The sequence below is a fragment of the Cervus canadensis genome, chromosome 10 (genome assembly GCF_019320065.1).
Source record: "Cervus canadensis isolate Bull #8, Minnesota chromosome 10, ASM1932006v1, whole genome shotgun sequence".
In the NCBI taxonomy this organism is placed as follows: domain Eukaryota; kingdom Metazoa; phylum Chordata; class Mammalia; order Artiodactyla; family Cervidae; genus Cervus; species Cervus canadensis.
Genome location: NC_057395.1, coordinates 58859709 through 58885595, shown reverse-complemented (window position 1 = coordinate 58885595; position 25887 = coordinate 58859709). Strand labels below are relative to the sequence as shown.

General features: G+C 41.3%; 1 protein-coding gene across 1 annotated transcript in view; it reads left to right on the top strand.

Moving 5' to 3' along the window:
* Positions 1-25887, top strand: part of PSMF1 (proteasome inhibitor subunit 1) — a 41255-nt gene that overhangs the window by 1438 nt on the left and 13930 nt on the right. The window contains exons 2-4 of the mRNA XM_043479457.1: positions 3922-4074; positions 5605-5687; positions 8313-8495. Coding sequence (XP_043335392.1) covers positions 3922-4074; positions 5605-5687; positions 8313-8495 — 419 coding nt within the window. The remainder of the gene's footprint in view (positions 1-3921; positions 4075-5604; positions 5688-8312; positions 8496-25887) is intronic.

Genomic DNA, 25887 nt, shown 5'->3' with positions numbered 1-25887 from the left:
GGGTTTGGAAAGCACTGTCCACTGTCCACTCTCCACCCCAGTGCTAGGTCAAGCATGTGCCCCTGGGGGATGGGTGTTTGTGTTGCGCACTAGAGGGTGGTGTATTTTTGCTTCTCTCTGCCCTTAAATGCTTCTGGGGCTCAGGTTGTGCTTGTCCTCCTCTCACTTTCTGCGTTTATTTTCTTTCAGAGTAGAAGCCTTTTGGGAGGAGTATCTTTCCTATTAGTTTATTCAAGAGAGGTTTTAGTTTCCCAGCATGGGGCCAGCAGACTCAGCTGAGACCAGCAGTGTTTGCAAAGTTCAGAGAATGTTTGTCTGAAGCAGCCTCCTCCTGCTTCCCACCCTTCTAGGGTTGATAAGAGAGAGAGCAAGGTCCTGAAATTGTGTACTTGATCATTTAATATGTTGACAGTTAAATAGAAAGCTAAATTGTCCCCTTTTCTCTTTGGTTCTGTATCCTCTGGTTCAGGAAAATTGTGTACATAAAACTTGGTTAGAAGAGCAATGCATTTTCAATCAAAAATTCAGTATTGAATTTGGATTTCTCTCCTGAAGCCAGCACCACACCTCATAAGAACTTGACAGCTATGTCAAGTGGTTTAGGTGGCAAGGGAATAGAGATGGCCATAGGCTTGAATTCGAGGATTTTGTTTTCTGTTGTAGGAATCTAAGGATTAAGACAAAAGAGAAAAATGCCTGAAATGATCTTTTGGGGACACATTTTAGCCCAGGGATACTGGGATGCACTCACGGCCATTAAAAAATACTTCCAACCCCAGGATTTTGCCTAAGGGGACAGCTATCTTTACCTCGTGGGGTGGGGGTGTTTAGCCATAACATGGGCACCCAGGAGCTCTGAATGCCAAACCCAGTTCTGCACCTGACTTACCATGACCTTGGGCAATTCTCAGCTCCCTCTTGTTCTTTAGTTGTTAAGTCATGTCCGACTCTGCTACCCCATGGACTGTAGCCTGCTGGGCCCCTCTGTCCATGGGATACCCCAGGCAAGAATACTGGAGTGGGTTGCCACAGCCCCCTCTTAGCTCTTAGATTTTTTTCATCCAAGCAAGTTAAACTACACAACCATGTACTTTGGCTGCTTTCCAGTTGTAGCTCTTTGGGAGGTCTGATATTGATGTCCTGGTCTAGAAGGCAGTTGAATGCCATGTTTGGCTTGTTATCACCAAGGCCAGTCTCTCAGTCCCACCTGTTTTCCCGTATCAGGGCAGGCACTGAGCTGGGGAACACTGGTTCTGCTGCAGCGAGAGGTATCAGCCCCGCCAGACCCCAGTAGTGTCTCTTGCTCAAAGCCAGATGTTACGGGACAGTGAGCAGGCCCAGTTACTTATATTCCAAGAAGAAATTCTGGTGGGTTGAATGCTGTACATGGAGAGTATAAATAGAAATTCAGAGGCCCTTGATACAACAAAGACAAGTCATATTATCAAATTCTTGGCTTCCAAAGTAAACTATAAATCCAGGACACTATACATGTTACAGGAAATTTACCCAGCTAGGGATGAGGGGATAGTTTGTCTTTCTTAAGCAGAGTTGGCTGATAAGTTTCACTTTTGTTTTCTATCACTTTCATTTCCCTGCTTCAGGCCTGTGAGTTTCTTTGTCATTCAGCCAGGTTTGAAACCAGGCCAGTTGCAACATCTTGAATTTTATTTGGCACCACTTTCCTCATTTGATTCCTGAGACCCAGAGGTGACCAAAGAGGAGAGGCCCACAGTCTCTATTCTTGGCTTCCCGTTGTCCTGGGTATCTGTGAGGTTTGTGTTCCTAGACCTTTTGTTGTTGTTTTTCGTCTTTGGTCCCACTCCGTCCCACTGTAGTCTCATGAATACAGATCTTCCCAGTCCACTTGCTCTGTGTTTAGCTACAGACATATGCATCCATGAAAATAATATAGAAGTTTTTTTTATGTGTTTTGATTATTCTTTTTACATAAATGGTACCCAGCTGTAAATCTCATTTTTAAAAAAAGTTTCTTTGTCATGTTGTTTATTTTTACCTGTAATACTGCAGTTAGATCTGGTTGTTTCTTCTCATTGCTGTACTGTAGGCATATTGTGCAATTTGCCCCCCCCCCTTTGGTGCCCCCAACACGCCCTTGTCATAATCCCTGTGCCTCTGTGTACAGAATTTCTTTTAGGAGTGGAGGTTTGGGGTCATGGGGTATTGGCTTATCTGATGGCACTAAATATTACCAAATTGCTCTCCAGAGGGGGTTGTATGCGTGTGAACAGCCTCCAGCAGTACTTAGAGGTGGCCATTCTCCTTACACCCACACAAACACCTGGCAAAAAATAGAGAAACGGATAATAGCAGTCGGATGGGTGGATGCTGGTGTCTCTGAATGCTAGCAAAGTTGAACAACCCTTTATGCAGAGTTAGCTGCTCTTATCTTCTGCCAGTCTTTCAAGTGGATTACCAGTTTTTATTGTTCATTTTTCAGGCTTTCCCTTTTTGTACTAGTTATTAATTCTTTCTCATTTGCAGCCATGGCACATAGCTCATCCTAGCCTGTGGCTGCCTGTTCACTTTGTTAGTAGTAGCGGTTGTTGATCAGAAGCTTTAAATCATAAGCAGTGTCAATGATAGCATTTTTTTCTTTTGTGAACCTTGTTTTAGAAATCTTTTCCCACATGGAAATCAGGTTTGGGGTTTTTCTATAGAAATAGTTTGAGAACTATGTCACAAACATTAGTGTGTAAAAGGAAAGTCCTTGGGTTTGTTTGTTTTTCTTTTAAGAAAGGAGGGCATCACAACTCCCAGTGATGCATTTTTTACATCCATTTGGTTGGCAAAAATATTTTAAGTTGGACAGTAGCGATGTTGCTGACCACTTGAAACAGGAACTTTGATACATTGCTCATGAGAGTGTAAATCCATACTTTGGGAAACTATTTGACTTTATCTTATAAATTAAAGATTCTTCCCCTAGACATATTTTATAGAAGTTCATTTCTGTGTACCTAGGAGATGTATGAGCTACCCTGTGTACAAGAATGTTCATAGCAGCGTTATTTATAATAGCGTAACAGATAAGTTGGAAACACCCCACATATCCATCAAGTGAGTGTAACTTGCAGCATATTCGTACAATGATGCATTATATGGCTGTGAACTATATAGCAATGGGACGCACTGTGCATCAACTATAGTTATGGATAACTCTCAAAACAATATTGAATGAAAATTACAAAAGGGATGCCATTTATATAAAACTCAAAAACATTTGAAACAACTTATTTTTAGGATTTGTGTATAGTAACACAACTATAAGGAAAAATAAGGAAATGTTTAAAAATACAGACTGGTGAGTACCCACAAGGGAAGAGGAGGGGGATTCATTAGGGGTATACCACTCAGCCATGTTCTTTGTTGTAAGCTGGCTGTAGATACCTAGTCGTCCATTTTATTCTTTTTTTATCTTGTACATATGCTGTATTTTGTGTTTGTTTGAAAGTTGTTCATAACTTTTGTTAAACAACTACAGTAGTCTAGAGAGGTGTCATTAGAATCTGTATTTTTAGTCACTACTTTCATGATGCCTTTGCAGTTGGCCGAAATTCCAAACTTTGAGAAACACTGTCTTTAGAATTTCACAGTATTCCTTGAGATGGCTGGCCTTATTCTTGGCAGGGAGATGGAGAGGAGATTATTCAACCAAGACTGTAGCTTCTTGACAGGTTCCAGTGCTGTGTCACAGAGGCAGTCAGGAGTGAGGGAGGAATGCTGGAGCTGGAGTCCAGAGACCACAGATCCTGTCACTTGCTGTTGGACCTTCGACGTTTTACTTCTCCCGACCTCCATGTCCTCGTCTGTAAAGTGAGGAAACAGGATTAGATTATCTGTAATTTCCTTTTTTCAGATCTGAAGTCATGATCTTTCTCCTCTCTGGTATCCTCTCAGCCAGGTCCCAATGATAAGAAATCAGAGCTGCTGCCAGTGGAATGGAACAGTAATAAAGACCTGTATGTCCTCCGATATGAGTCCAAGGATGGGTCCAGAAAGCTCCTCGTGAAGGCTGTCACTGTGGAGAACAGCATGATCATCAATGTGCTGGTGAGTCTGTAGTCATAAAGAGTCTGATGTTGGGAATGGACCTTGGGATCGCCTTTTTGAAACCCATTTAAGAGCCCTTGGTGTATGTGAAGCCTTTACCTAGTGATCCTACTTCTGGAACCTTATTCTGAGGCCAGGACCCTAAATGTAGAAATGCTTTGTGTTCAAAGATCTCTACTCCTTATTATTGTAAAAGGAAGTGCTTGCCATCACAAAGGAATAGTGAAGTAAATTAAGGTAGATTCATTCAGGGACAATTTGAGAGAAAACAAAAAAAGCTTATTGTAGCCCTAGGGGACTGCTTTTAGTTCTTTAGACATGCATGGCTCATAGCTTTCTGCTGCCTTGAAGCCTTTATCCTTCTCGATTTTTCCCTCCTGGAAAGCTCTTTCTCTCCACCTTTGCTGCCTCACACAGGTACAGTCCTTTAGCCTGACTGACTCCCTCTTGTTTTCTTCTCAGTTACTCACAAAGTTCAGTCAGTCCTGACTGCTTCCTCTAGTCTGTCAGGAAGATCTAAATTATGCCTCTGCTTCATCATTTTATTTTCCTGCCTGGTACTTGACATGGTTTACAATTCGTTAATTACATTTATGCTTTGGTATAATATTTTGTATTCTGCCACTATAGCAGAATGTTCTGTAGTCTATATAACATAGACTCCAAGCACCCTGAGGGCAGTGACTCTCTTAAGTTTGGCCTGGTTGTCTGGATTTGTATAAAGATATCATGCAGTCTGTAGTGTTCTGCACTTTGCATTTTTACCTTGATGTGTTTTGGAGGTCTTTACATGGCAATGCAAATGACTATGCCTTACTCATTTTAACCACTTTGTAGTATTCCATAATACAATAATTTATTTACCCTTCTTCCTTTTGATGATCACTTATATATTATATCACTCAAGGTTCTTAGTTTGAAATAACAAAATCCCCTTAGGTTCATTTAAATAGTCGGGTTTATTAAAAGAACTGGGATAACTGAGTTTTCGGAAGGGCTGGAAAAGCAGTTTGAAGGCTGAGCTTCCAGGGCATTGCTCCAAACCATGCTATGGAAACCAGTGCTGCTGCCGTCAGCCCAGAGCATTAGGCACTGGCTGGCTGCCAACCCAGGGGCCCCCTTCTCATGAGCCACTGATGTTGTAGCCCCTATGCCTCTGCTGCTGCCCGTAATGGCAAGATGTCTGCTCCTTACTCAGCCTGTTTATCCATGTTGCTCACTGCCAAGTTGAAGTTGTGCATCTATTTGGCACCCCATTCACATGTTTGCTTTCAAGCTGCAAAAGAGCTTGGGAAAGTAGGCTTTTCTGGGCTCTGCCTCAGAAGGGCATTATTCCTAAATCGAGAGTTGTCCCCAAATGCTCGATGTGTATTTCATCTGTTACAAACAGTCCTTGTATATGTCTCTTGGTGCCCATGTGTATTTCTTTAGGTTGGATATAAAATTGTTCTTCTCCCCCCAGTCGCCCACTTACTCACTCATTAGACCAGACATACCCCAGTCTCTCATTTTCTGTTTTCATTTTTCTAGGAACATGGCTCACAGCAAGTGTCAGATTTGACCCTGAACTTGAATGATTATATCGATTCAGAACATCTGGTTGACTTCCACAGGTATTTCTAAGCAATGGCTTTTGCCTAGGAAAAAAGAAGAGAGAACCAATGGCCAGACAGACATAAGGAATGGACTTGAGGTGTTAGAGAATGGAAGAAGGTTAACAGTAGGATCTTTCTCTCCTGGGCACTCAGTTCTTTCTGTTTTTAATTTATTTGAAGAGAAGATTCATGTGGGAAATGCCCTGTGAAATAAAACGATGCGACCAAGAGACCATAAGTCTGCAGGGTAGAGATGGGGCCAGGCCAGTGAGCTCTTAGGATAAAGTGTAGCTACTCTGGTACACTCCATTTCCCTGGTTTTTTAATGGACTTTATTTTTTACAGCAGTTTTAGGTTCACAACAAAATTGAGCAGTAAGTGTAGCGAATTCCCTGGGACCTCCGTCTTGCCCCACACTCTCAGGGTCCTGCAACAGAGTGGTGCCTTTGTTATAGTTGATAAACCTATGCTGACACACATTATCACCCAGATTCCATTCTTGGTGGTGTTGGGGTATGTTTACTTTTGTAAGAAACTGCTACACTGTCTTCCTCAGTAGCTATACTATTCTACTTTCCCACCAGCAGTAAAGGAGAGTTCCTATTGATCTGCATCCTTGTCAGTGTTTCAGATTTTGGCCGTTCTAACAGCTGTGTAGTGGTATCTCATTTTTGTTTTCATTTGCAGTTCCCTGATGACATATGATGTTGGATATCTTTTCATATGCTTCTCTGTTGTCTGTGCATTTTCTTTGGTGAGGTATCTGTTCAGGTCTTTGATTCATTTTTTAATAGACATGCTTTCTTAAGGTTGAGTTTTAGGAGTTCTTTGTATATTTTGGATAACAGTTGTTAATCACATTAAACATTAATGTGATTAATGTAATTAAACAGTCATTAAACACATTAATATATATGTTTTGCAAATATTTTCTTGGAGTCTAACTTGTCTTCTTATTATCTTGACTTTTTATTTTGAAATTTGCAACCCCTCAGAAAAGAGAGTTTGCAAAAATAATACAATGAACACCCATATACCTACCACCTAGGTTCACCAGTTTTTAATGTTTTGCTGCATTTACTTAGTTTTTCTGTATGCTTTTTTGTTTTTGAGCCATCTGAGAATTATTTCCAGACTTTATGAACCTTAAACCCTAAATATTTCAGCATGTATATCCTCGTTCTTATGTAGACGTCCTCCTGTATAACCTTAAGGCAGTTATCACACTCAGGAAGCTTAGCTTTGATACATTAATGTCATTTAGTACACAGTCAGTGTTCGGGTTTCTGCAGTCATCCAAGGAGTGTCCTTTCTGGGTAGTCTTAGTAGTTCTCAATTTGAGGTTTTTGTGTTTTTTAACCCAGCCAAATATCACACATTGCGTTTATTTTCATGTCTTTTCAATTACCTTTAATCTAGAAGTTTCCTAGACTTCTATTTTTCTTAGCATTGCTATTTTTAAAGACTTGAGGTCAGTTGTATAGAACACTCAGATTGTTTCCTTATCATTTGATTCAGGTTGGACATTTTCAACAAGAACTCTATGTAAGTGAGGCTATGTTCTTCTAAGTGTTTCATGTCAGGCACATGACATCTGTCTTGTTGATTTTGTTCAATTTGATCACTTGATTATGACAGTATTTGCCACCTTTCTCTCCAGTAAAGACATCTGTTTTCCTTCAGGTTTTGATTTACATTTATGAGGTTTGCTTTTTTTTCTTTTATTTTTTATTGAAGTATGGTTGATTTACAGTATTGTGTTGATTACTGCTGTATAGCAGAGTGACTCAGTTATACAATGTAGACATTTTATATCATATTCTTTTCCGTTATGGTTCATCACAAGGTATTAAATGTAGTTCCCTGTGCTACACAGTAGGACCTTCTTGTTTATTCATTCTGTATATACCAGTTTGCATCTGCTAATCCCAAACTCCCAGTTCAGTCCTCTTCCACTTCCTCCCATTGGCAACCACCAGTCTATTTTCTGTGTCCCTGGTTTATAAGATTTGTTTTTTGACTCAGGATATGACTCATTTTAAAATGACAGATTTTTAGGAACTCCATAGAGTTCCTGCTCACTCCCTGCTATCTCAGTCTGCCTTAACACTTCAGTGATAGCTCACATTGTTTTTCTGTCACAGACAGAGAGAAAGAGGCCTAGAGCAGCCTTCCAAGGGCCTCTGAGTTAGTGACAGAATTGGACATTAAGCCCCAGAGCCCTGCCTACTTGGGCCAGGAACCTGGTTATCCTTCCCATGGAGCCTTTGCCTTCCATGACTCTTCCCATGACATGTGATGAACACACAATGAGGCTGAGCACAGGGTGGGGTGGGCTGGGCCCAGAGGAGTCAAGGCCCTGTGCCCCTACACCCTCACCTCTTTCTAATGGGGTGGTAAACGAGAAGGGGCAACTCAGATGCCTAAGAAGCTTAGGCCCAAATCTCGGAGACAACGCCGGGCTATTGCCCCCCTTACCCAGGTCCGCCGGGCGGCCTGTTCCCACCCTTGCGAACAGTCCAAACGCTATCAGGGCCGTCGCCGCCATTGTCGCCGCCGCCGCCGCCACCACCACCACCAGAGTACTGTGCGCAGGGCTACCAACCAGCTGAAAGCCGCTGACGCCTCGTCTCCTTTCTTCAGGGTCTACAAGAACAGCGAGGAGCTTCGGTCTCGCATTGTGTCTGGGATTATTACACCTATTCATGAGCAGTGGGAAAAGGCCAATCTAAGTCCCCACCGGGAGTTTCCCCCTGCCACTGCCAGAGAGGTGGACCCCCTCCGGATTCACCCACAACACCCACACACCAGCCGACAGCCTACCTGGTGAGTACGCAGCCCGCAGAGGGCAGCCCCAGCTTCTCCAGACGGATTCTGTCTGTGACCGTCCTGCTTGACCCCTCTCTGGACCCCTCACATCTCTTCAACAGAATTGTCAAGAGTCTTGGTATTCAGAGACAGGAAATGGAGATCTGAGTGGAGCAGTGAGTTCTTGTACTGCTGCTGGTCACACTAAAGTTGCCTGCATCTTTTTTAGAGGCTACACAGAGCCTCTGACTTGCCCAAGGGTCAGTGCCTCTGAGGCATGCGTGTAGTACTCCACAGAGTTGCTGCCCAGCTGGTTCAGTTATTCATTCCAGAGCTGTTTGTACAGGACTATGAGTCAGGCTTTTGGGGAAAATGCAAAGATGCAGAAATACTGGAGGTTCCTGGAGGGGATGTCGTCTCAGTGTTCCCTTTCTTTGCATTTCACTTCATTGTAGCCCCCCATCTCTTTGACATCGTGAAAACTTTTCCAAAACAGCATGAGGTCTGAGCGAGTCCCATCTAAGATCTTTGCAGATTGGGATGGCAGTATTTAGGACTGGAGACTTCTGCTCTGAGGGAAGACAAGGAGCAGGGACACCTTAGTCTCTAGCTGAGAGGGCACCTTCCAGTTTGGAGCCCACAGTGCGGTAGTAATGGTGGGCTTGGCAGGGTTGGGAGGGAGGGCTCACTGTGCAGCCATAATAAGCACTCGGTAAGTGTTAACTGCCATTGTTAACACTCTGTGTTGCAGTTGTATACCTTTGATTAATTAAATAAATGGGAGATTTATTATAATAAGTAATAATTGGCAAGTCTCTTTGACAATTTTTGGAAATGATGGTTTCTGTGGGGAAAGTGGAAATTGATAAAAAGTTTTGAAAGATTGGGAACAGCTTGTCTGATCTAAACCCCTTATTCAAGATGACTTGCCTAAGGTCACCAGCCAGTAATAGAGAGACAGAGCAGGAGCTACGGGTTCAAGTGTCCTCACTGTAGCCCAGTGCTCTGCTGTGATGTAACCAGAATATGTTGACAAGGTTTAAGGATAAGCCCTAGAGAGCAGTCAAATTGGGGAAGACTTTTAGATCTTATTAAGTGGATAGTAATTCTCAGCTCTCTCAGATTTACTTCCCATATCAAAACAAATATTCTCTGAAATCTCCTTTACTCTCTGAAAATGAAGTTCATAGATAATCTAACTTACCAAATGCACAATTGCAAAAGGGGTAAAGTATAATATAAATGAGAAATAAATAGTAAATAATGATAAGATAACGTTTGTTTCATTGTGTAGATGCCTGAGCGTAATTACACTAGAAAAGATATATGTACTTGTATGTGGGGTTATCTTGAATTTGACAGCATTTACAAATCACATGTCTGACAAGAGACTTGTAACATAGATACATAGAGAACTTTCACATCTCAGTAATAAAAAGGCAACCCAATTTCAAAAATGTTAAAGGATTTGAATAGACATTTCCCCAAGGAAGGTGTACAGGTGGCCCATAAACATGTGAAAAAAACGGAAATCCAAACTACAATGATAAACTACTTGTTTGTGCACATCTTCATGTACAGCTTTTGTACAAGAATGTTCATAGCAGCATTACTAATAGCCTAAAAGTGGAAACAGCCTAAATGTCCATCAACTGATGAATGGATAAATGTGATATGTGCATACAGTGAGTATTTCAGCAATAAAAAATGAAGTACTGATACACATCACAGCATGTATGAACCTTGAAAACATTCTGCTAAGTGAAAAAAGCCATTTATGTGAAATGTCAAGAATAGGCACATCCACAGAAACAGAAAGTAGATTATTTGGTTGCCAGGAGGTGAGATGGAAGGATTAAAGAGCATGAATGGGGAATGACTGCTGATGGGTACAGGGTGTTTTTTTAGGGTGCAGAAAATATTCTAAGAATTAGAGTAGTTGCACTTTCTGTAAACATCTAAGAACCACTATGTTAACTGGCTGAATTTTGTGATACATAAAAATACCTCAGTAAAGCTGCAAAAAAATTTTAAAAGGTCCTAGCTTTGTCTTATTTGGAAACATGAATATATAACAATTGAAATAAGGCTCCTAAGATCAGACTATAAGAGAACTGATAGTAATCGCCCATGTTTGAGATTTTGTATTTTCCCTTCAACTGGAGAGTGGTTTGGTAATAACCTAAACAATATTTTATGAGACCAACATTATACTAGCAAAAGGAATTTGTTTAAAATTAGTTACTGAAGTCTTTCCCCCTAAGAAACAAGGCAAGGATATCCACTCTCACAAGTCTTACTCAGCATAGTACTGAAAATTTTGCCACCACATTAAGACAAGAAAAAGAAAAGGCATACAGATAAGAAAGGAATAAATAAAAGTTTACATTCAAAAAAAAAAAAAAAGTTTACATTCATAGTTGACGTAATAGTCTACATGGAAAATCTCAAGGAATCTACCAGAAAAAGAATATTATGAGCCTAGTAAGGTTGTAGGATGCCAGCTCAACATCCAAAAGTCAACTATGTTTCACTGTATTAGCAATAAACACATGGAAATAGACATTTAAGATACAATATAATAGCTTTTAGCTCAACTGGTAAAGAATCCACCTACAGTGTGGGAGACCTGGGTTTGATCCCTAGGTTTAGAAGATTCCCTGGAGGAGGGCATGGCAACCCCCTCCAGTACTCTTGCCTGGAGAATCCCCATGTACAGAGGAGCCTGGCAGGCTGCAGTCCGTGGGGTCGCAGAGTCAGACACAACTGAACAACTTAAGCACAGCACAGGCCACCATTTAGAATTACTGAAAAAAATACTTAGGTGTAAATCTAACAAAACATTTCAGACTTTTATGCTGAAAACTGTAATCAAAGAAGACCTAAATAAATGGAGAAGCATCACATGTTCATGAATGGAAGACTCAACATAGTAAAAATGTCAAATACTCCACAAATTGATACCCTCTGTGTGTTAGTGGCTCAGTCGTGTCCGACTCTGCCACCCCATGGATTATAGCCCTCCAGTCTCTTCCGTCTATGGAATTTTCCAGGCAAGAATACTGGAGTGGGTTGCCATTTTCTACTCCAGAGGATCTTCTCAACCCAGGGGTTGAACCTGCATCTCTTGTGTCTCCTGCATTTGCAGGCGGATTCTTTCCCCCTGCACCAAAGATGTCAAGTACTCCACAAATTGATACAGTAGTTTAATGCAATTCCTATCAAAATCCCAACAAAAACTTCTGAAGATAGAGCAAGATTATTCCATAATTTATACGGAAAGGCAAAGGAGTTTGGAGTAGCTAAAAATAATTTTGAAAATAAAGAAGGAGAAATCACTATACCCAGTATTCAGGCTTATTATATAGCTACATTAGATGGACAGACTCATAGGTCAGTAGAACAATGTTGTTGTTCAGTCACTGAGTTCTGTCTGACTCTTTGCGACCCCATGGACTGAAGCATGCCAGGCCTCCCAGTCCATCATGAACTCCCAGAGTTTACCCAAACTCATCTCCGTTGAGTCCGTGATGCCATCCAGCCATCTCATGCTCTGTTGTCCCTTCTCCTGCCTTCAATCTTTCCCAGCATCAGGGTCTTTTCCAGTGGGTGAACTCTTCGCATCAGGTGGCCAAAGTATTGGAAATTCAGCTTCAGCATCAGTCCTTCCAATGAATATTCAGGACTGATTTCCTTTAGGATGGACTGGTTGGATCTCCTTGCAGTCCAAGGGACTCTCAAGAGTCTTCTCCAACAGCACAGTTCAAAAGAATCAATTCTTCTGTGCTCAGCTTTCTTTATAGTCCAACTCTCACATCCATACATGACCACTGGAAAAACCATAGCTTTGACTAGATGGACCTTTGTTGGCAAAGTAATGTCTCCGCTTTTTAATAAACAGTCTAGGTTAGTCATAACTTTCTTCCAAGGAGCAAGCGTCTTTTAATTTCATGGCTGAGGTCACCATCTGCAGTGATGTTGGAGCCCACAAAACTAAAGTCTGTCCATGTTTTTACTTTCCCATCTATTTGCCATGAAGTGATAGGACCAGATGCCATGATCTTAGTTTTCTGAATGTTGAGTTATAAGCCAACTTTTTCACTCTCCTCTTTCACTTTCATTAAGAGGCTCTTTAGTTCTTCTTCACTTTCTGCCTTAAGGGTGGTATCATCTGCATATCCGAAGTTATTGATATTTCTCCCAGCAATCTTGATTCCAGCTTGTGCTTCATCCAGCCCAGCATTTCTCATGATGTACTCTGCGTATAAGTTAAATAAGCAGGGTGATAATATACAGCCTTGATGTACTCCTTTCCCAGTTTGGAACCAGTCTTGTTCCATGTCCAGTTCTAACTGTTGCTTCTTGACCTGCATACAGATTTATCAAAAGGCAGGTCAGGTGGTCTGGTATTCCCATCTCTTTTACAAATTTTTCAGTTTGTTGTGATCCACACAGTCAAAGGCTTTGGCATAATCAATAAAGCAGAAATAGATATTTTTCTGGAACTCTCTTGCTTTTTCAATGATCCAGCGGATTTTGGCAATTTGATCTCTGGTTCCTCTGCCTTTTCTAAAACCAGTTTGAACATTTGGAAGTTCTTGGTTCATGTACTGTTGAAGCCTGTCTTGGAGAATTTTGAGCATTACTTTGCTAGCGTGTGAGATCAGTGCAATTGTGTGGTAGTTTGAGCATTCTTTGTCATTGCTTTTCTTTGGGATTGTATTGAAAACTGACCTTTTCAGTCCTGTGGCCACTGCTGAGTTTTCCAAATTTGCTGGCATATTGAGTGCAGCACTTTCACAGCATCATCTTTTAGGATTTGAAGTAGGTCCACTGGAATTCCATCACCTCCACTAGCTTTGTTTGTAGTGGTGCTTCCTAAGGCCCACTTGACTTCACATTCCAGGATGTTGGCTCTAGGTGAGTGATCATACCATCTTGATTATCTGGGTCGTGAAGATCTCTTTTGTATAGTTCTTCTGTGTATTCTTGCTACCTCTTCTTAATATCTTCTGCTTCTGTTAGATCCATACCATGTGGTTATTTTTCTCTTTAATTCCAAGATTATTGGCGTTTTTCAAGTGCATATCCCCTTTACCCTCCTTTTTCACCCCTTTGTATCTCTATCACCTGGACCTATATCTTCACATTTTTGATGAGTTCTCTATCCAGCAAATGTTTCACTCTGGGTTCAGGGATCCCTGGGCCTGGGCCTGTACTTTGGAGGCATGTGCTCTCCCTCTAGTATGGGAGACAGGTGAGTAAATAAGAGTTTATATAACTGCCAGGTTATCAGGGATTATCACAGAGATCCTCCATCAGTGGCCTAGGAAAGGCTTCTTGGGGGTTGCTGCCTGAGCTGTGTGTTCATGGGGAAGAGGAGAAGTGTTCCTCAGGCTCCTTTTCTTTTTAACTTTTCATATGTCTGGATTATTTTCTCAGATTCCTTTCTGGGAAGATTGTTCCAGGCTGTGAGACCAGCAGTCCAGTGGCATCAAGGTCTGAAAGCATGGGGTTATCTCTGAATTTTGGTTTGAGAAAGAGTTCATGTCAGAATCCTGGAATATAATAGCTCTGAAGGATAAGACTAGATTTTGCAAGCACCCTGATGCCAGGCATACCTGATGTACCTGAATCTCCCCAATGGACAGTTGGAAATCATTGAAGAATACTGACAGGTGGCGGTGGTGTCTTTGCTAAGGATCCTGGTGGATTGGAAGGGGTGAGGCAGAGGGCCAAGGCTTATCACTCCTGTGTACCACTTTTAGCAGAAGGGACTTCTTTCCCTTCTTTCTGCCACCTCACCCACCTCCCATGTCAAGGAGAGAGTATCATATGGCAGTTAGGAGTACAGGCTTTGCAGGTTGATCAGCTGGGTTCAAACCCTGGCCCTGTAGCTTTGCCTGTCTCAGTGAGCACAGTTAGCCTTGGTTTTCTCATGGGCAACTTGGGAATTATTGTACCTGTCTCAGGAATATGATGATAGATGTCATCTTGAGCTCATTGCTCAGAATATAGTAGATGTTCAAGAAATATTTCATGAATCTTAACTCAGGTAGCAGGCAGAGATAAGAACAACACTGAAGGTGTAATGACTAGATAGTCCCCTGGAAGAGAGAACCTTCTTTTATTTTTTTAAAATAACAGCCTATTCCTCTGAGAAAAGGATTTGATGCTGTGGAGCCACTTAGGTGTGAGAGTATCGACCCAGAGGGTATGCTGGGCAACTGCATTTAGCCCAGGACCTCTATGGACATTGTTTCCATCGTGAGGACATGTTCCTCAAAATGGCCACCACTTAACCTAGGGTAGGAAAAAATGCTATTTCTTGGCTGTCCACCATGTGTTGACTGCCATCTCCAGTGTTTTCATTTATGGTTGCTCATCTTCCAGACAGTCCTACATGGAGATCAGCGGCATCCCTGCTTTTCCAGAGAAGAAGACAATGGTTAAGGGGAGGCAGCATAACTTCCCAAAATTATCTAACTGAGATGGTGAGAACTGAGCTTTGCCCCTACATGGGACTCAGAAGCTTATGCTTTCCCCATTGCACTCTTCAGTTTTAATTCATGTAATCGGTTTGTGTACAAGTTCAGTGTAGTGAGTGCACACTGATTTGGGGAAAAATGTATCCCCTACCTCTCCCTCCAGTGAGATCTTTCTCAAGCAAGCTAATTGTCTAGGACTGGGACACTGAACTGGAAGAAGAGGCGGAATGTTTAGGAGGCTTTTTGTCAGCCACAAGCGAATTGATGGGTCTTGCCTCTGTCATCCCCTTCTCCCTCCACACCCACCCATTGCGAGCCACCTTCCCCTGTCAGCACAGATGGATATAAAGACAACTTCTTGGTGAGAGCCCCATCACCGCCTTGTTTTTGGGCAAGTAGGCACTCTCACTGTCACCTTTTTGTTTTTTCCACCAATGCCAGTTTTAAGGGTAGGGCCTGAGGGCAGGAAGAAGGGAAAGAATGGGTCAGCAGAGGACCCATTGGACTGCTGCGGGTTGTTAATTAACCGTATCACTGAACAGCCTTGGGTTCTGTTCTGAGCAGGAAACAACAGCCTCTGCCCCACTGCATAGCACACTGTTCTGTGTCTCACCCCGAACCTCCATACCACGTTGCCTGTCCCACACCTGGAAACCGCCAAATGCAAACTGAAGTTGAGATGTCTTGCTTCAGTAAGTGTGTGGTGACATGTGTGTCCAGAGCTTGTCAGAGGATACTGGTTTGCTGGTGTGATGCTGGCATAGAGGGAGAGGACATTCCATTACAATGGAGAATTGAAGATGCAAAGTAGGTCTGTTCTGCTGAGATCTCTCAGAAGAATTACTGAAAACAGCCCATCTGTGAGGGAAATTTTTTTTAATCTAAGCCTAACTTTTTTGTTGTCATTTTGATTCTAACCCATGTCCCTTTGCTCCATCTGTCCTCAGTCAGGAAATTGTATGCCCCAAATCTTATTCTCTGTTTTGAAAATTCAATTTTTCCTGTGTTTAGCCAGCTTTACTAAAACTAAATCCTTGCATATAAAGCTCTTATGTCATTCAAAATTCATTTTTTAATCCCAGTCAGTCTGTATCTTTACATATTTTTTAAATATTCCCAATATTTGTGTTCCACTTTTTTTTTAAATTTTATGTTTTATTTACTAAAGTGATAAATGTAATTTTTTTAGTATCTGATATTTTATTCTACTGATACATGCTATAATTTGCCTAGTCTTCATTGGGTATTTCAAGAATGTCCAATTTTTCATTTGAAATAGTATACTATGAACATCTGTGTAATAAAATTTTTATTTCCTGAAGTTACATTTCCTATGCTGGCAGATCTCAAACTTTTTTGTCTCAGAAACTCCCTTGCATGCCCCTGTTAGGTAGTTAGAATAGGGATAAGGAGTCCAGAATGGCGGTGGCTAAAAGACATGGAAGGGAAAAGCCCGCAAAAATAGAACAAAGGAAGGTTTCGAGGACCAAGTGGGAACCTCAGGTAAAACAAACAACACTCCTGGCTGGCCCAATTTACATAAGACAGGCCCAGGGACAGAGAAACCTATAAAAAGAGGAGCCAAAGCCCTCTTCTCTCTCTCTGGCTTGATGGGGCGCTCTTCTGTTCGCGTCTTTGGATCGACGTGCCCTCATGCCTCGAAGATGGATTTTCCTGCTATTATCTAAATAAAATAGAGCTGTAACACGGTCCGTCCTCCGAGAGCTGTGACCTGCCAAGGGGGCTTTAATGTCCGTCACTCCAAATCTTTGTTGTGACGAGACAAAGAACCGAGGAGCATACACTCGCCTGACACCCCCAAGTTACTTAGGAACCCAAAAGATGTGTTTTGAGTTATATCTGTCAGTTTTTACTGTATTATAAATTATAGCCAAAATATTTTAAATTAAAATTTAAATATACATTTATTCATTAAAAAATAATAAACCTCTTGTGTGTTAACCTAAATAACAAATTTTATGAAAATATTTTCCAAATCAAAAACTTAATGAGAAGAGTGACACTGTTTTCATTGTTTCATATCTTCTTAATATCTGGCGTAGAAATCAGCCAGATTCTCATTTCTGCTTCTGTATTAAGTCTGTAGCTGATAATGTTTATCTTTAAGCCTTAACATAAATAAGTTGTTGGAAAAGAGAGGAGTAGTTTAGTAATTTTCAAATAATTGTGCATTTTCTATTTTGTATTACACTAAAACTTGATAAGTGATAGTTTCTTTTAAGGTGTGAACCTAAAACAATAAGTGAAAGTGTTAATTGCTCAGTTGTGTCTGACGTTTTGTGACCCCATGAACTGTAGCCTGCCAGGCTTTGCTGTCCATGGAATTCTCCAGGCAAGAATACTGGAGTGGGCAGTCATTCCTGTCTTCAAGGGATCTTCCTGACACAGGGATCGAAACTAGGTCTCCTGCTCTGAAGGCAAATTCTTTACTGCTGAGCCACCTGGAAGACCCATTTAGAGAGAATAAGGGGAAGTTGGTAGTTCAGTTCAGTTGCTCAGTTGTATCTGACTCCTTGCGACCCCATGGACTGAAGCATGCCAGGCCTCCCTGTCCATCACCAACTCCCGGAGTTTACCCAGACTCATCTCCATTGAGTCGGTGATGCCATCCAACCATCTCATGCTCTGTCGTCCCCTTCTCCTCCCGCCTTCACTCTTTCCCAGCTTCAGGATCTTTTCCAGTGGGTCAACTCTTCGCATCAGGTGGCCAAAGTATTGGAGTTTCAGCTTCAACATCAGTCCTTCCAATGAACACTCAGGACTGATTTCCTTTAGGATGGACTGGTTGGGTCTCCTTGCAGTCCAAGGGACTCTGAGGAGTCTTTTCCAACAGCACAGTTCAAAAGAATCAATTCTTCTGTGCTCAGCTTTCTTTATAGTCCAGCTCTCCCATCCATCTATGACTACTGTAAAAACCATAGCCTTGACTAGACGGACCTTTGTTGGCAAAGTAATATCTAACCTGCTGTCTAGGTTGGTCATAGCTTTTCTTCCAAGGAGCAAGCATCTTCTAATTTCATCACTGCAGTCACCATCTACAGTGATTTTTGGAGCCCCAAAAAATAGTCTGTCACTGTTTCCACTGTTTGCCCATCTGCTTGCCATGAAGTGATGGGACCAAATGCCATGATTTTAGTTTTCTGAATGTTGAGCTTCAAGCCAACTTTTTCACTCCTCTTTCCCTTTCATCAAGAGGCTCTCTAGTTCTTCTTCGCTTTCTGCCATAAGGGTGGTGTTATCTGCATATCTGAGGTTATTGATATTTCTCCTGGCAGTCTTGATTCCAGCTTGTGCTTCTTCCAGCCCAGCATTTCTCATGATGTACTCTGCGTATAAGTTAAGTAAGCAGAGTGACAATATACAGCCTTGATGTACTCCTTTTCCTATTTGGAACCAGTATGTTTCTCCATGTCCAGTTCTAACTGTTGCTTCTTGACTGAATACAGATTTCTCAGGAGGCAGGTCAGGTGGTCTGGTATTCCCATCTCTCTAAGAATTTTCCAGTTTGTTGTGATCCACACAGTCAAAGGCTTTGGTATAATCAATAAAGCAGAAATAGATGTTTTTCTGGAACTCTCTTGCTTTTTTGATGATCCATGAGATGTTGGCAATTTGATCTCTGGTTCTCTGTCTTTTCTAAAACCAGCTTGAACATTTGGAAGTTCATGGTTCACATATTCTCCAAGCCAGGCTTGGAGAATTTTGAGCATTACTTTACTAGCGTGTGTGATGAGTGCAATTGTGTGGTAGTTTGAGCATTCTTTGTCATTGCCCTTCTTTAGGGATTGGAGTGAAAACTGACCTTTTCCAGTCCTGTGACCACTGCTGAGTTTTCCAAATTTGCTGGCATATTGAGTGCAGCACTTTCACAGCATCATCTTTTAGGATTTGAAGTAGGTCCACTGGAATTTCATCACCTCCCCTACCTTTGTTTGAAGTGATGCTTCCTAAGGCTCTCTTGACTTCACATTCCAGGATGTCTGGCTCTAGGTGAGTGATCACACCATTGTGATTATCTGGGTCATGAAGATCTTTTTTGTACAGTTCTTCTGTGTATTCTTGCTACCTGTCTTACTATCTTCTGCTTCTGTTAGGTCCATACCATTTCTGTCCTTTATTGTGCCCATCTTTGCATGAAATGGTCCCTTGGTATCTCTAATTTTCTTGCTTTTTCCCATTTCTTGCTAATTCCCATTCTTTTCCTCCATTTCCTTGCACTGATCACTGAGGAAGGCTTTCTTATCTCTCCTTGCTGTTTTTTGGAACTCTGAATTCAAATGGGTATATCTTTCCTTTTCTCCTTTGCTGTTGGTGTCTCTTCTTTTCACAGTTTTTTGTAAGGCCTCCTCAGACAGCCATTTTGCTTCTTTGCATTTCTTTTTGGAGATGGTCTTGATCCCTGTCTCCTGTACAATGTCACGAACCACCATCCATAGTTCACCAGGCACTCTGTCTATCAGATCTAGTCCCTTAAAGCTATTTGTCCCTTCCTTGGGGCTGTTATAAATCAGAAGTCTGTTGGAAGAAACTGGGAGCTTATAGTGTAATGGCTTTTCATTGGCCAAGTTGTGGCACTCTCTCATTACCTGAGCTGTTACAGCAAGGAGAAAATCTCTCTTCCTCCACTGAAAGTAGTAAGATAGTGTTACTTCCTGCAGGAAATGGAAGATATTCTCTTCTTACTGGAGTCTGTGTTGATGTCCAGTGATACCTGCTTGAAAGCTATCCCTTCTGGCCTCCTCATTCTATTTTAGTTAGGTTTCTCTCTCCATTAATTTTCACAAAGGGTTAGTTCCAGTGTAAAATTTGAATTCATATCAGTGAACTTTTTGTACGTTATTACATTAAAATCCACTGGTCTTTCATGTCCTTTTAATGGATCTTTTGCATGCTGTTGAAAGATCATGTATTGGTTATTTGGAAAATGCTGGTTCACTGGTATATGCTGATCCACAAAACATTGACAAATTTTATTACACAATATCTAAAAAATCATATTCATCAGTATTACTAATCTCATCAGCATCTATATCGGGAACCCATCAAGTTAGTGATGAATGGTGGTGGTGATTTAGTCGCTAAGTTGTGTCCGACTCTTGCAACCCCACGAACTGTAGCCTGCCAGACTCCTCTGTCCATGGGATTTTCCAGGCAAGAACATTGGAGTGGGTTGCGATTTCCTTCTCCTAGTGGTGAATACAAATTTCCAAATTGCTAATTTTCTTGAAAACTTGAATTTTATCATTGGGAACATATACTGTCAGTTATTTTCCTTGAAGTAATGGGTTCTATGGTTTTCAAGAAAGTGTCTACTGTGTAGCCCAATCTGAATAGCCTTGGTTTGTCATTTTATGTAAAAACAGTTTTCCATGAAAAAATGGCTACTTTAGCTAGCAGCTTAGCTGCACAAAACAGCCATTGTATTTCTACATGCAGCAAAAGTGCTTTATGAATATTTCCTGTTTCATCACATAGGATATTAAAAAGAAGTGTACTCAAAGATTGAGACTTTAGAACACTTGGTAATTTTTACCACCTTCTTTAAGGACATTTTGATGGGAAAATGGATGGGGGGGGTGGATAGTTGGAGTGGCTGGTGAGTCAGATTACCGTGACTGCTAGTTACTCACTGATGCTTTTGTTTTTTTGTTTTTTTTTTTTTTAATTTGTTTATTTTTGTCTGCACTGGGTTTTAGTTGCTGCAAGTGGGCTTTTCTCTAGTTGTGCCAAGGTCTGCTCTTCCTTGCTATGCACAGGCTTCTTGATGCAGTGGTGTCTCTTGTTGCAGAGTACGGGCTCTAGAGTGTGCAGGCTTCAGTAGTTGTGACATACAGGCTCAGAAGTTGCAGCATACGGGTTTAGTTGCCCTGAGGCATGTGGAATCTTTCTGGATCAGGGATTGAACCCCTGTCCCCTGCACAGGCATGTGGATTCTCAACCACTGGACCACCAGGGAAGTCCTCATCATTGCTTTTGTACCATCAGTAAAAATATCAACACAGTGAAGAAAGCAAATAGTTTTTAAGATGAAATAGTTTTGACCTCGTGGACCCTCTGAAGTGAGTGTCTCAGGAACCCACCAGGGGTCCATGGACCACATTTTGAATATCTTTTTTTTTGTTTTTAATGTTTACAAGCCCATTTGAATTTACTCTTTTGTGAAGAGTCTATTCAAATCTTTTGCTTGTTTTTCTGTTGGGTTGTCTTGTCTTCTTATGATTTGTAGACACGGTTCATATAGTCTGGATTTAGTCCTTTGTCAGACATATGTATTACAATGTGTATTACAGTGTCTTCCCTCTGTAGCTTGCCTTTACCCTCTGTTAAGGGTGTTTTTTTAATTAAAACATTCTTAATATTTTATGTAATTCCGTTTATCAATACCTTCCCTTTATATGGGGTGCTTTTTTGACCTGTTTGAGAAAATTTTGACCTATCCTATGGTCATGTAGAATTTCTCATGTACTCTAGAAGCTCTGTTGTTTTACCTTTTATATTAAGATAATCCATTTGAAATTAATTTTGTGTGTGTTGTGAGATAGATACATGTTTTACCATATTGATATCCAGTTGATCTAGCACCATATTTGGAAAAGAATTATCCCCTACCTATGCCACCTTAATAATTTTCATTTTTCATTACTCGTAATACAATGATAGTTGCCCTCATTCTTTTCATTGTAATGGAAGTAATCTTGATCCTTTTGATTTTTTCCCCCCATGGATGGCAAAGCTGGTTCAGTAATATTTATATGACTGCTATATAGAGTGCCAACTATTGCAGAAATTGCTTGGCATTTCATCCATATTCTCTTATTTAATTCTCTCAACCCCATGAGATTAGTAAGGGCTACCCCCCTTTTATGGTTTACATGAAACTGATGTTAATGTACAAGTAACTTGACCACAGTCATTCATGAGCAGAAGTTGTGTTATAGTAATAGAATATTGGATAGGGACTCAACCTTCAAGGAGTTCACAGTTGGTTAGAGCCGTTTACCCTTTTTATTCCAGACCATAAGTGTTTCTAAAACAGTTAAAGAAGTATGTCTCAGGTCTGTTGAAGCTCACAGAAGGGTGATTACTCTGAAGGGTTGAGTTGGGACAGGATATAGAAGGAAGGGCTTCAATGAGATAATGCATGATGGACTAAATTTTAAGGGGCTAATAAAAGTTCTGTAGTATTGGGAGTAGTTGGTATTTGTGGCCAAGAGAAAAATGGATACAAATGGGGCTGTGGAATCATCTTGTCATCTCGTGTGTGTGTTTAGGCAGGGGACGGACCAAGGGGTTGTATATTACTTGTGCTGGTGTGTGAAGGGAGAATAGGTGAATGTGGGAACCACATCACAAGGGATCTTATGTACTAAGAAACTGACTTTGATCCTGGGGTAATGGGAGCCATCAAAATGTTTTGGATAGAGAGTGATTCAATTGGGACCTTTTTCACCATTTTTCCCCCCAAGGAATCCCACTTAGAATGTCAACTTACATAGTTAATATTTGTTGAGCCTTTACTGTGTGCCAGGCTATTATTACACTAAGTATAGAATATAGTCTCTCTTAAGCAAGAGAATGAGAGGTACCTGCTCTTGTTATCCCACTTTTTGGAAAATAAAATAAACTGAGACACAGAATGGTAAATCAACTTGCCCAAAGAAACAGCTCATAAAAGGTGGTGTGGGATTCAGCCCTTAGTATTTTCTCCTTTTGACACTTATAACAGCCATTGCTTCAGAAGAAGCTATCTTGACTTGCATTATTCCAAGAACAAAGAGAAAGCTGGTATGGTTGGAACATGGTGAGACATGGTGATAGGAGATGACTCTGTAGGGGTAAGCACAGGACAGTTTGTGTAGAGCCTTGGGGTCAGTGTCAGGAGAAGTGGGAAGCCACTAGGTGTGTTTAACAAGAGAGAGACTTGATATCATTTCCCTTTTTTTTTTTTTTAATTCCTCTGGCTCCTTTGTAGAGAATGGATTAGAGAGGGATAAGAGTAGAAAAAATAAGATCAGGTAAAGAGCTGACACAGGCACTCTGGCAAGAAATAATGGTGGTAGATGGTGGCAGATATGAGGATAACCTGGGATATATTTGGTTGTACACTTTACAGGACTTGCTTATGGGTTGGCTTAATGACGGGAAGAAAAAACCAGGATGATGCAAGGAGGCTTTTTTTAGCCTAAGTCATTTCTAATTTGAGGCTACCATAGCTTCAGGGAACATGCTTTTCATGCAACTTAGAGCACAGCTCTGAATTTTCTTAGCGTGCATTCCCAACAGTAGAATTAACTACATTAAGGACTAAGCTGTAAAGAACAATATTGCATAGGAACCTGGAATGTTAGGTCCATGAATCAAGGCAAATTGGAAGTGGTCGAACAGGATATGGCAAGAATGAACATTGACATTTTAGGAGTCAGTGAATTAAAATGGACTGGAATGGGAGAACTTAATTCAGATGACCACTGTATCTACTACTGTGGTCAGGAATCCCTTAGAAGAAATGGAGTATCCCTCATTATCAACAAAAGAGTCCAAAATTCAGTACTTGGGTGCAATTTCAGAAACGACAGAATGATCTCTTGTTCATTTCCAAGGCAAGCCATTCAATATCACAGTAATCCAAGTCTATGCCCCAACCAGTAATGATGAAGAAGCTGAAGTTGAATGGTTCTATAAAGACCTACAAGACCTTCTGGAACTAATACCCAAAAAAGATGTCCTTTTCATCATAGGGGACTGGAATGCAAAAGTAGGAAGTCAAGAGATGCCTGAAATAACAGGCAAATTTGGCCTTGGAGTACAGAATGAAGCAGGGCAAAGGCTAACAAGCATTTTGCCAAGAGAACGCACTGGTCATAGCAAACACCCTCTTCCAACAACGCAAGAGACGACTCTATACATGGACATCACCAGATGGTCAATACCGAAATCAGATTGATTCTGTTCTTTGCAGCCAAAGATGGAGAAGCTCTATACAGTCAGGAAAAACAAGACCAGGAGCTGACTGTTGCTTAGATCATGAACTCCTTACTGCCAAATTCAGACTGAAATTGAAGAAAGTAGGGAAGACCACTAGACCATTCAGGCATGACCTAAATCACATACCTTACGATTATACAGTGGAAGTGACAAATAGATTCAATGGATTAGATCTGATAGACAGACTGACTGAAGAACTACGGATGGAGGTTCATGACATTGGACAGGAGACAGGAATCAAGACCATCCCCAAGAAAAAGAAATGCAGAAAGGCAAAATGGTTATTTGAGGAAGCCTTACAAATAGCTGAGAAAAGAGAAGCAAAAGGAGAAAAGTAAAGATATACCCATCTGAATGCAGAGTTCCAAAGAATAGCAAGGAGAGATAAGAAAGCCTTCCTCAGTGATCAATGCAAAGAAATAGAGGAAAACAATAGATAGGGAAAGACTAGCGATGTCTTCAAGAAAATTAGAGATTTCAAGGGAACATTTTATGCAGTTCAGTTCAGTTCAGTCACTCAGTCGTGTCCAACTCTTTGCAACCCCCTGAATTGCAGCACGCCAGGCCTCCCTGTCCATCACCAACTCCCGGAGTTTACTCAAACTCATGCCCCATCACCAACTCCCGGAGTTTACTCAAACTCATGCCCATAGACTCAGTGATGCCATCCAGCCATCTCATCCTCTGTCGTCCCCTTCTTCTCCTGCCCCCAATCCCTCCCAGCATCAGGGTCTTTTCCAATGAGTCAACTCTTCGCATGAGGTGGCCAAAGTATTGGAGTTTCAGCTTCAACATCAGTCTTTCCAATGAACACCCAGGACTGATCTCCTTTAGGATGGACTGGTTGGATCTCCTTGCAGTCCAAAGGACTCTCAGGAGTCTTCTCCAACACCACAGTTCAAAAGCATCAATTCTTCCGTGCTCAGCTTTCTTTATAGTCCAACTCTCACATCCATACATGACCACTGGAAAAACCATAGCTTTGACTAGACAGACCTTTGTTGACAAAGTAATGTCTTTGCTTTTTAATATGCTGTCTAGGTTGGTCATAACTTTCTTTCCAAGGAGTAAGCGTCTTTTAATTTCATGGCTGCAATCATCATCTGCAGTGATTTTGGAGCCCAGAAAAATAAAGTCTGACACTGTTTTCACTGTTTCTCCATCTGTTTGCCATGATGTGATGGGACCAGCTGCCAAGATCTTAGTTCTCTAAATGTTGAGCTTCAAGCCAACTTTTTCACTCTCCTCTTTCACTTTCATCAAGAGGCTTTTAGTTCATCTTCACTTTCTGCCATAAGGGCGGTGTCATCTGCATATCTGAGGTTATTGATATTTCTCCTGGCAGTCTTGATTCCAGCTTGTGCTTCTTCCAGCCCAGCATTTCTCATGATGGACTCTGCATAGAAGTTAAATAAGCAGGGTGACAATATACAGCCTTGACGTACTCCTTTTCCTATTTGGAACCAGTCTGTTGTTCCATGTCCAGTTCTAACTGTTGCTTCCTGACCTGCATACAGGTTTCTCAAGAGGCAGGTCATGTGGTCTAGTATTCCCATCTCTTTCAGAACTTTCCATAGTTTATTGTGATCCTCAGAGTCTAAGGCTTTGGGTAGTCAATAAAGCAGAAATAGATGTTTTTCTGGAACTCTCTTGCTTTTTCGATGATCCAGCGGATGTTGGCAATTTCATCTCTGGTTCCTCTGCCTTTTCTAAAACCTGCTTGAACATCTGGAAGTTCACGGTTCACATATTGCTGAAGCGTGACTTGGAGAATTTTGAGCACTACTTTACTAGCGTGTGAGATGAGTGCAATTGTGCAGTAGTTTGAGCATTCTTTGGCATTGCCTTTCTTAGGGATTGGAATGAAAACTGACGTTTCCCAGTCCTGTGGCCACTGCTGAGTTTTACAAATTTGC